The 12,154-nt window shown below is 38.5% G+C and overlaps 1 protein-coding gene across 1 annotated transcript; it reads right to left on the minus strand.

The window, feature by feature from the left end:
- Positions 1-9,449: 9,449 nt before the first annotated feature.
- Positions 9,450-10,886, minus strand: PAQR9 (progestin and adipoQ receptor family member 9). The gene has a single exon (XM_015821876.1). It carries the CDS (start codon positions 10,884-10,886, stop codon positions 9,450-9,452), a length of 1,437 nt encoding a protein of 478 aa, XP_015677362.1.
- Between the last annotated feature and the right edge of the window lie 1,268 nt (positions 10,887-12,154).

Consider the following 12,154-nt stretch of genomic DNA (forward strand, 5'->3'; position numbering starts at 1 on the left):
CGGTGGTATTTGAATTACTTTCTTGAAAATACCTTTGACTAGAATGAATGATTTGAAGCTCAGTCACTATGCAATTGTATTTAAAGTGATTTCTTTTAATATTTTAAATAAATGCTAACTGGTAGCCATTTTCTAAATACTGTAAGAATGTTCTAAATACTGCAAGAATGTCACTTTGGGGCATTCTTCTTCCTCATTGCCTCTGAATTTAGTACACCACTTTCTCTCTTGACAGAAACCAAAGCAACAAACTTGCACAAAGATATTATTTAAATGTGATCATAAAAGCCCAGACCAGCACAATACCATTGAGAAAGAAAAACAAGAAATTCAAGAAGAAATGGCTGCACAAAGATCTCTCTGACAAACTGAAAGACAAAAAGGACAAATAGAAAAAATGGAAAGAGGGGCAGACAGCCGATGAAGTCAGGAAAGCAAAGGCTCAGAACGAACGAAGACTTGCAACAGAAATCAAGGATAATAAAAAAAGTTTCTTCCAACACATAAACAAGAAAAAAGTCAAGGAAACTGTAGGCCCACTAAAGAGAGAAAATGGCAAGGAAATAACAGGCAACAAGGAGAAAGTAGAGCTACTTAACTCATACTTAGCGTCAGTCTTCACACTAAAGAAACTATAGCCCAACATACAAAAAAAAAAACCACTGCAAAAGACATACTAGAAACAAAAATTAAAAGAAGCAAGAAAATGGTAAGAGAACACCTATCCGACCTTGATTAATATAAATCACTGGGACCCAACAGATTACATTCCAGAGTTCTGAAAGAGCTGGCAGATGTTATCTCAGAACCGTTGCACCACATCTTTCATAAATCCTGGAGCATCGGGGAAGTACCTGAGGATTGAAAAAGGGCTGATATGGTTCCCATCTTCAAGAAAGGGAAAAAAACGGACCCAGGAAACTACAGGCCAGGGGTAGGCAACCGTGGCTCTTTTATGACTGGTGGACTTCAATCCCAGAATTCCTGAGCCAGCCATGCTGAGGGGAAAGGGAGGTTTCCAAGCTGAGCCATGCTGGCTCAGGAATTCTGGGAGTTGAAGTCCACGAGTCATAAAAGAACCAAGGTTACCTACGCTTGCTACAGACCAATCAGTTTAACATCAATACCTGGGAAGATCCTAGAAAAGATAATCAAAAAACAGATCTGCGAATAACTAGAAGCAAACGAAGTCATAACCAGGAGCCAGCACGGGTCTGTTAAAAACAGATCATGCCAAATCAATCTTATTTCATTTTTGATAAAGTGACTAAACTAATAGGCCAGCAAAATGATGTGGACGTAGTATACTTAGATTTCAGTAAGGCATTTGATAAAGTAGACAACAATCTACTCCTTGGTAAACCAGAAAAAGGTGGAATAGACAACATCACCACCTGATGGATCTGTAGGTGGCTGACAAACTGTACTCAACGAATAGTCCTCAATCGGCACTACATCCACATGGAGAGACGTAAGCAGTGGGGTACCACAAGGTTCCATATTAGGCCCAGTACTTTTCAATATCTTCATAAATAGATGAGGGAATTGAAGGGGAACTCATCAAATTTGCAGATGACACCAAACTGACACGAGTAGTAACACCCCAGAAGACAAACTTAGGATCTAAAAAGATCTAGACAAACTTGAACAATGGGCCCTATCCAACAAAATAAGTTTCAATGTGGAGAAAAGCAAAGTTTTACATTTAGGAAGGAAAAATCAAAGGTACAAGTACAGACTGGACGAGACCTGGCTTAAAAACAGTAACTGTGAGAGGGACCTTGGAGTCCTAGTGGACGATTACTTGACTATGAGCCAGCAGTGTGCAGCAGCAACCAAAAAAGCTAATACAATCCTGGGTTGTATAAACAGAGGCATAGAATCAAGATCACACAAAGTATTAGTACTGCTTTATAAAACCCTAGTAAGACCATACCTGGAATACTGCAGCCAATTTTGGTCACCATATCACAAAAAAGATGTTGAGAGTTTGGAAAAAATTCAGAGAACAGCAACTAAAATGATCAAAGGCCTGGAGACTAAAACAAACAAAGAACTGCGGGACTTAGGTTTGGCTAGTCTAAAGAAAATAAGAAATAGCGGAGACATGATAGCAGTATTCCAGTATCTGAGGGGCTGCCACAAGAAAGAGGGGGTCACTTTGTTCACCAGAGCACTAGAGGGAAGGACGAGAAACAATGGTTGGAAACTGATCAAAGAGAGAAGCAACCTGGAATTAAGGAAAAACTTCCTGACAGTGAGGACAATCAACCAATGGAACAGCTTGCCTCCAGAAATCGTGGGCGCTCCATCACTGGAGATTTTTAAGAAGAGACTAGACAATCACCTGTCCAAAGTCCCTTCCAGCTCTATTCTATTCTAAAATATTACAAGTAAAAAAGCTATACCTTATTCATATTGCAAATGGAAGTTTTAATGTTTGAAAAGAAAAAGAAAATCTAGTTATCTTCTGAGGATTTTTCTATGTCCTCTTAAGACATGTTATTTAAAATGCCCACATTACACTTGATAAGACCTACCTTCAATGTAAATATAGGTTTCAGAAGATTCTTTTAAAAAGTTTATTATCAGAGGGCTATAGATCCTCAAATCTATGGTCTATGACTCAAATAAATATTTGATTTGAGTATTTAGATATATATGCCACATTGTTGTAAAGAGACATTATAGTATTAGAAATAAATAACATCAACAGATCAAACTTTCTATTGTTTATTTTATATCTCATTCTGCTAACATTTAAACATGTTGTCCAAACCCTGGACAATTGAGAGCCAAATAGACACTAGTCCTCCAGGAAAAGGTTGTGAGGTGCAGGCAGTCCCATAAATTGAAGATACTGTACTCCTGCAACAGCATATCTGCTATTCCACTTCCATTTTTTTTTTACTTTTTCTTCAGTTTTTAAAATTAGCCTTACTGTAAGCAATGTATAAGTTATCCATTTTCTTTCAAATAGATCTGAATGATTCCAGTCAATCTTTAGATTGTGGCTACCGAACAAAGGATGAGATGAACATGCCTCTCTAAACATACAATTGTGCATAATGGGATGGTATCTGTAACCCAAAAATTCAATGAAGTTCCAGCAACAGCCTGGGATGAACTGTATCCAAACTACCCTGCCATCTCTGCAAAAGGCCCCTGGTTAGTGAGCTCTCTGGGGCTGTAGGCTGCACGTAAAATTTGGGGAAAACTCCAGGACAACAATAAAGAGAGTAATGATACAAAAAAGGTATCATTAAACATAGCTGCAAAAAATGTTGCTAAACCTCTCAAGAAGCCATCTTGAATGTGTTATCCTCCTGCTGTATTAATAACCTAATTTCTAATGCAAGGCCATTGGCTATAGTGATTAGTGGTAAAAGAGATATCATTCAAGACATTTGAAGAACACTGCATTGGAAAACTTGTTCTACCTGCTATTACAGATAATTTTTAACACGAACGCCTCTTATTCCTATGCCACTAAACAAGTTTTCTTTCTGAAACTTTCTTGAGCAAAGTGGACAATTTGGACATATTACAGAAAGTCTTAGAAACAATCTAAAATACACATTAGTCAAGCAATGTGAAACTGTTGCCTACAGTATTCCTCAAGAGCAAAGTAGATGTTGGAATTTGCACATATCAATGCATAACTGGAAAACTCTTCTGTCTGCTTGTATTTTGGAAAATGGCTGTTGCTCACAAATAATTTGCAGGGTTTCTGCCATGGACTTAAACCAGCGTTTCTCAACCCTGGTACCTTAAGATTTGTGACTTCAACTCCCAGAATTTCTCAGAAATGTTAGGAAATACTAACTAGAACAAATAGAAACAAAGCCAGAATTTTGGTGTTCCACTTTATAGCTAATTTGTCTTTATTTTTTGTCCATGAATGAATAATTATCATTAAGTAGCAAATTTGTCTGTTTTTGCTCTTTGCATGTCTTTCAGTAGATTAAAAAGAAGCATTTACCTCAACATAGAAATCCTGCAAAGGAGTTATCATTAGATAACAGGACTTTAAGTAATTAATTTTTTTAAAAAAGATTATAAATCTAAATGGAAGTATTAGTCTCTGATAAATCCAGTAAATCATAAAACTTTAAGTGAAAGTCACAACTAGGTATGGGATTATTAGCATGCTTCAGCAAGAAGCAATAATATGCTGTATGTAAATTAAATTTCTGAGCAAAATCTGTAAGTGTGAAAGTGGCAAGAATAAAATCAACAGCTCTAATGATAACTAGCATCAACTCACTACCATAAACTTTTATCTGTAATTGAACTATAAATAGAGATCACATGGTCCAAAGATCAAATGTATTTTTACTGCTCACTACAATCTCACTCTGCTTTCTAGTATGTCCCTTACAGTACAACTGATAAGCATGAAAAACTTAAAAGCTTTCTTTAAATTTAGATTGTACGGTATACAGAAATCAGTTCTCCCAAAAAAACAAAGCCCACTAATTCTGGGCCTTTTCCATTTTATCCTGCCTTTTTAAATTGTCAAATGGATGCTTGAAATTGTATCTTCCAAATAAATATTTCAAATAAACTAATTCAAATAATTTCAAGACCAACTCAATTATTTCTGGCACATCATTGCAATTATTATTATTTGGGATGTATTATATCCCAAATAATATTTAGATGAAGTATGTCTGAGGTCATACAGATCACCATATTTAAAACTCTTTTAGAAATCAAGAAAAAAATTGGAAAAACTTAACAGGCACACTTTGTAATTTAGACAAAATTAGTCTCAAGAGAAACTAAAGAGAAACTAGTTATAACTCAGACACAATATGAATTGCCCAAATAAGTATGAATTGTTCAAATAAGTGCTAACTGCTAACTTCTCTGCATGTTCAGCAGCTTTAGCACTGCAAAAATCCAGGACATAAAGTTGTTTGATATAAGTTGTTTGATTGATGTAATATTTAATCATGGTCAGTATAAATCATAGTTTGAATATTAACTTAAACCATAACTTTGCATTTTTATTTGGAGTTAGCTATATTTGCCTTATCTTACCATTTTTTGGTCTTAAGGGGATTTAATATTTGCTACCTAGTTTATATTCTATCTATTATTTTTACTGTGATGATTATTTACAGTTGTTGGCTTGACTGATATAAAACACTTATGGATAAAATGTGGATAAAATAGATCTGCAAAATATATTTGTATATAGAAAAAACTCTCTAGGCTGGTATATCTCTGTGTACAATTGGTCTGTGAAGATATACTTTCTCAATTCAATGGATGAGAATCTGCTACTGAAGAATAATCAGTATTTTTCCACTAGAACATCAAAACACACATTTATTATGCCTTTATAGTGAAATGCATTATTCTAATGCAGTATTAGAATTAGATTATAGATCCTCTATAAAAAAGGAATGATTTTAGAGCCTTAAAATCTGGTTTGAATACTGACATAATATCTGATCAAAAATAAAATCAGCTGTTTATTACAAATTGCTGTAATTTCAAAATACAATAGACAATACTGCTTTAGCCTTCTTCATTTGAAGACTGGCAATCTTCTTTATCCATAAAACCAATATGAAATTGTAAACCAGAATCTTAAAAAGCACACACAGAGACTAACATCAAGACTCTTGAGGATCATGAACCGGCATACAAAGAATTAGGAAACAACAGATAAATTGAGAAATTATATATGTAGTTTTGGGATTTGCATTTTTATCTGGTTGTTAGCCGCCCTGAGTCCGCAAGGAGAAGGGCGGGATATAAATATAAACAATAAAATAATATATATGTATATAAATAAATAAATAAATAAATAAAGTATACTTTTTCTTCAACTGCATTAATGCCAAAATATCTACTTTCAAAACTGTTGCTATACTTGCATTTACTTGAGGAGTATTTTATTCAGGTCAACTAAAATGAATGTTACTTTTGCTGCTAGAGAAATAGAATTCAAGCCCAAAGATAAGGAACTAGAAACATGACATGAAATTTTGAGGAACAGCTGTATTCATATGTTAACATATGAACATATGTTCATATGTTAAAATAAACCAAAAGGTAAAATAAAACAAAACTTAAGTCATAAAACATGACATAAAACTATAATTCTATTATAGTACAACTAATTAGGCATCATTGCATCAGAGGTATGAATGATGCTCTCAGTCAATAGATTTTAACACAACTGTATGCATAATTGCAAAACAGAAATAATTGTTGGGGCCCAAAGGACTGAATGGTAAACCAAATGGCTTGTAATATTTTGAAGAAAAAGTTATGCGTTTGAAAGACAAAAAATAGTCACCATTCATAATTTTCCAGGTTTTGCAATCAATTATTAGAAGAGATTTTGGTTCTAGTTTCTTAAAAATATTAATGAAAAAATACTAATTTGCAACCCACACTAAAGATTTTTTGGAGTTTTGTTGGGGAATAAATAGTTTTCAGGTTTTAATGCTGCAATCTTTAAAATATCAGCTGTACAAAAATTGTATGGGAAAACACTGAGTTGTTTTAGATACAGGTAATCTTCGATTTACAACAGTTCATTTAGTGACCATTCAAAGTTACAACGGCACTGAAAACACTGACTTATGACCATTTTTTAGTTACAAACTTTGTAGCATCCCCATGACCATGTGATCAAAATCCAGATGCTTGGCAACTAGTTCGTACTTATGACCACTGCTGTGTCCCAAGGTAACCTTTTGACAAGCAAAGTCAATGGGGAAACCAGATTCATTTAACAACTGGGTTACTAAACTTATCAACTGCAGTGATTCACTTAACAACTGTGGCAAGAAAGGTTGTAAAATGGGGCAGAACTCATTTATCAGAAATTTGGAGCTCAATTGTGGTTGTTAAGTTGAGGACTACCTGTATATGGCAAAAAGTTCCTGTTTGTAAGGAGGAGAGAGGGGTATTGTAGACAATACCCCAATATCAAGTAACTAATAAACTGGACAATAAATAACACATAGCCACAGTATTAAGAACAGTGGGCAGCTTGCATATTCCCCAGATAATCTCATCTGATCAGACAACACACAGAGGATGGGGGGAGAATACAAAGTTCAAAAATTAGGCCAGGTTACTATAGCAATAAATTCTGTAATTTAAACTTTGAAGGCTGGCCATTACATAATGAATGAATTAAATGTTGCAATTATTAGATTACACCAACCTTTACTGGATAATGGAGGAATGTTTGATACCTAAAATCTTGAAAACAAAAAGGTCAGCAACAAAAAGCAGTCACCCCTACACAAATTTAAATGCAATCTCAGTTACTATATATCCAAACCGAAAGGAGCAATGTATCATGACATTACAAACAGGGCCAGTAGGCAGAGTGAAGTAGCTGCCTCAAAAAGCAGATACTTGGTGAGTGGCAAGGGATTATCACTGTATTTTCACAATGGTTATTGGTGCTGAGGAATTTTCTGAGTATTATGGAGAATGTGTAGTCCAAAAGTAAACGGAACCAACCCAAAAAATAACTGATTAAAGATTAAAAGGTAAGATTGGTGTAGTGGTTAGAAATCTAGAGTATCATGCCTACCATAGGCATGAAAAATTGACGATGTGACTTTAGGCCAGCCACACTCTCTCAACCCAACCCACATCAAAGGGTTGTTGTTGTGGGGGAAAATAGTGGGAGGAGGAGTACTAGATACATTTGCTGCTTTGAATTATTTATAAAAATAATAAAGGCAGGATAAAAATCTAAACAAATTACTGGCATTAATTTACAGGGAGAATGGTCTATTTCCTGCTTTCAGCTTTGGAGGACCATATACAAAGTAGAAACTGCAGATTACAATGACCTGTTTTATGCCTATTGTATATATCACAATCAATAAAATCAGGACTTTGCACATATGAAAAAATGCTTTAGAACTTAAAAACACAAGCAATAATAAATCTAATAGTCTTTTTTAAATGGCTGTCCTTCAAATAGTAGTACCATTTTGATTTTTTTTCTGTATGCAATCAAATTTTGTTATCATAACTTTTACTAATGAATTACATATTAAAATCTAGAAATTGTTATACTTTAGATGTAATCATGAGATAACAATTGCCACCAATAATACATTCCATTTCTTAAAGGACATGTCAGCTACCTTGGGTACATCTATCAGTTATAATATTCTCTGGAAACCTCAAACTTTGTCTACAGTTTGCATCAAACTTGCTGCTGTCATAAATCCCAGCATAACAGAATGAGGCCAATTGTCACTATTGATATTGTAAATAGTCTTTCAGCTCATTTTTAATTCAGGGGGGAATTAAAGAGGAAACAATTCCAGTACAACTGACCATGTAAACGAATTATAAAAACTTCTTAAACTTGCTGGTGCATGGGCCTATATTTAAGATAACAGAATATTCCTACCCGGTTCTGATGTACAAACTAATTATTAGATTTATACATCAAGGTAGGGCTGCTTAACCATGGTTTGTTGACCGGAGTCACAGATTATGGTCACCTAGGCCAAAACCAAGCAACCGGATTATGGCTAAATCCTGTCACTATATTTATTCTAAAGATGACATTGTAATTTTTTGTTCTGTTTAAATAGTCAGCAACAAACCAGCAGGATATATAGTGTGCAAAAAGATGTTAGAATCAGAATCAAAGCATCTTACAAAAGCAGCCTTATGCAAGAATCTGAGAAGATATATCACAAGTAAACTTTCTTCTCATTGTATGTATAGAAACTTGTGATTAAACCTGTCTTTATATTAATTCACAGCCACTTAAATAAATCTCTACAAGAAATGTGTATGCCCAACGTTTGTCTTTGAGACAAGATTGTTAATGCAAAAAGATCTCAATTTGTTAAAAACACAATTCCAGTGTACATGACTTCGAAAAACACACATACCCACTTTACTGAGTGCATAAAGTTCCAAGATTTGCATGCAAATCAGATCTTAAATATCAGCTGTTTTATCAGTGCAGATCTGTTGTATATTGCTAACTAACAATACCATAAAGTAGTCAGACTGAAACCAGCAGCTCGTATTCACATTGTCTGTGCATATTATTTCCCCTGAAAAAACAGGATCTTGAGTCCATTAAAAGGAATTCAGAGAAGGAGGATTACTTACAAATAATGTAATAAGGATCAAAATGTAAATTTCAAGCAGTAATTCTAGAATGGCTTCTCTTTGTATATTAAGCAGCAATAAATAGAAGGTTGCCTATAGAACGGTGGCCTAAGTGTTCTTTTTTTAAAACCTGTTTTGTTTCAAGAGAAACAGCCGTTTTTTCAAAGGAGTTCGATCAGGGCACGCCCGTTAGCACTTGGCCTTTCTTTCCCTAGGAAGAGCCGACCTCGCGGATTCTTGTAGCAAAAGCAGCAGCCACAGATAATTTAAGTAAAAACTTCAACAACAACAACAAAAAACCCCTCTTAAGGACAGTTACCTCATTCCTGTTTGCAAACCTCCTGGCCATTTAAAAATCTCCGGATGACCAGAGCAAGGCACAGTATCAAGCCCAGCATGTAGCCGACGGTGCCCGCAAACGTAGGCGAGGTGGGCGGAGGGTTTTGAAGAAAGTGCCGCAAGCCTTCCTCGACGTAGAACATCTGGTCGTAGATGCTAAGGAAGGTGAAGATGTGGAAAAGCTGGTGGCTGTGGCCGATGATGTCGAAGAGGCCCGGGTGGATCCGCTCGGGGATCTTACTGACGTTGAAGAAAGCAGCCACCAGCAGCCAGAAGTAGCGGCGGTAGAAGTACAGGAAGAGGGTGGGGTTGTGGTCCTGCAGGTCGAAGAAGAGGCTCTCCAGCATGATGGGGCAGGCCATGCTGAGCGGCATGACGAAGACGAAGGTGCGGATGGCGAAGGGGTAGGCGCACCACTCGGAGCGGCTCTTGCAGCAGGCCACGGTGCAGGCCACGGCCAGAGCGAAGGCGACCGGGAGCACCAGCGCGCTGTAGGCGGCGATGGGCGCGCTGCAGTCCACGTGCCAGCCCAGGCGCTGCTGCAGGTAGCGACTGAGCATGCGCGGCTCCAGCAAGCTCAGCTTGGGCAGCAGGTAGTAGTAATAGGCCACCGTGCTGGCGAAGCCGTAGTAGCTGATGGAAGCGTAGTCCAGGTAGAAGAAGGCGGCACGCAGGCGTAGCGAGAGGCAGCTAAACACATGGGCCGTGCAGCTCATGGCAAAGGTGAGCAGCACGCCCGAGGCGTAGCACCACAGCGGCAGCAGCGCCGGGTGATGGAAAGGCAGGTCGCCGGCCTCGCGCAAGACCAGCAGACGGCAGAATTTGCCGACGAAAAGCAGCAAAGGGATGAAGTGCGTCCAGAAGTTGAGCGTCTCGTTGGTGGGCTGCAGCACCGAGGCCAGGCATTCCTGCGCCGAGCAGTGCAGCCGCCGGTAGCCCGAGAGGATGAAGCACTCCACGAAGTCGTCGGGCACCTCGTCCCAACGCAGCGTCTCAGCGGAGCGCTGGGCCGAGGGCAGGAAGGTGGAGAGCGGAGGCCGGGGGCCGGGGTGAGGGGACGGCTGCGGCGGGGCAATCCTAGGGGGCGCCTGGCCCTCGCCGGCTCCGCCCGCCCGCATCTTCCTCCGCTTCGTCTCGGGCTGCTGCTGCTGCCGCTGATGATGTCGCCGCTGGCCGTCCCCGCCGGGCTCGCTGAGATGCTCCCCGCCTGCCTGCTGCTCAGAAAAGCGGCGGCCGACAGAGCTGGGATTGTGATGTAAGCTCACAGCGGCAAAGCTGCTTTTCCTCCTACTGGAAGAGTTGCAGAGGATTTGTGCTTCAGAGGAACAGCCGCGGCGGTGGCAGCCGCCTCCCCCTCTCCTTCCTCCTCCTCTTCCTCTTCTTCCACCGCCGCCTCTTTTTTCTCCTGCATCATTCATTGCGGGAAGGCCAGGAGGCGAGGAAAAGCAAGCTTGCTCGCCCCAGCCAGCGAGCGGCAGCTCCTGCAGAGAGAAGCGACGGGGGGAGCATTGCAGTCATTCAAGCCTTGCCTGGCGCGGTGGGGTCAGGGCTCGCTGTGGCCAATTAGATGCCCCTCTCGCCTTCTGGTCTTCAATTCAGATTCGGGGAAGACCCCCTTTTCCCACCTCCGTCTTCCTCAAGACACCCGAGTCACATTTAACGATCGATACCTCGATTGGAGCAAAACTGCAGTGCCGCTCCACTCTTTTGAAAGGCAAAGACCGTTCCGCCTTTCTCTCTCCTCGCCCCCGCCCTACCGGTGCCTTTTTCGAAATACACGTGGTAGAATTACAGTCAAAGAATTCCTATCGTATTTTTCTTAACTTTTCACATGGTGATCTCTCCTATTTCAGCACTGGTATTTTTTTTTTTTTGGCAAGAGGAAAGGAGCAATCAATCCCACACTGGCATTTTAGGATTTAACAAAAGGCAACCCTGAATTTAAAATACAAGGCAAACGTTTTTAAATAAATTATTTAAATAATAAATTATTTATTTATTAAGAAATATATCTAAGGAAAACCAAGTACATCAAATTAAATTTGTGTGGCACTATTCTTAGATAATTCATTTGGGTATAAGGGGCACAATATAGTGCAACTTCTGCTTTGTAGTGGCCTATTCGTGTGACAACAAGCAAAACCCCCCAAAAACCCAAGGGGTAAGTTTCAATATTGGAGCACAGAAGCAGTTTTAACAAATAACACAATGGCACAGCAAATCCTTAGACAACCATTACAAATTTAATTGCAATTAAAACACATCCCAGGATGCTGGACCAAAATCATTCTTATATTCTAATTAACTTGTGGGCTGGCAATGCACTATCCAATATTATTTTAAATTGTGGGAAAGGTTGTCATAGAAATGTGTGTAAACCTACTTTTGTAAATAGGGTCCCATAGGGTAAAAAATGCCATATGGGATACATTTGAGTATCAAAGTAGTGCATATCATATTGATAACTCTTAGGCAGATAATACATTTATCAGCTGTGCAGAGATGCAATTAGCAGAAGAGATAAAATAAAGTTCTTTTGCTATTGACAACATTTAAAAAACATTGAATTAATAAGATGTATATCTGGATACCATACAGGCCAATTTCTTGGATTTGGAATTTTTGTCTCCATATCATGTAAAGACAAAGTGTTTTAGATTACTGAATAAGGAGACACAAACTGTTA

The sequence above is a fragment of the Protobothrops mucrosquamatus genome, unplaced genomic scaffold (assembly GCF_001527695.2).
Source record: "Protobothrops mucrosquamatus isolate PMUCROS unplaced genomic scaffold, P.Mucros_1.0 scaffold1415, whole genome shotgun sequence".
NCBI lineage: Eukaryota > Metazoa > Chordata > Lepidosauria > Squamata > Viperidae > Protobothrops > Protobothrops mucrosquamatus.

Bases quoted from the DNA above. Each gene is read 5' to 3' on its own strand.
- PAQR9 (XM_015821876.1), bottom strand. From the start codon at position 10,886: ATGAATGATGCAGGAGAAAAAAGAGGCGGCGGTGGAAGAAGAGGAAGA.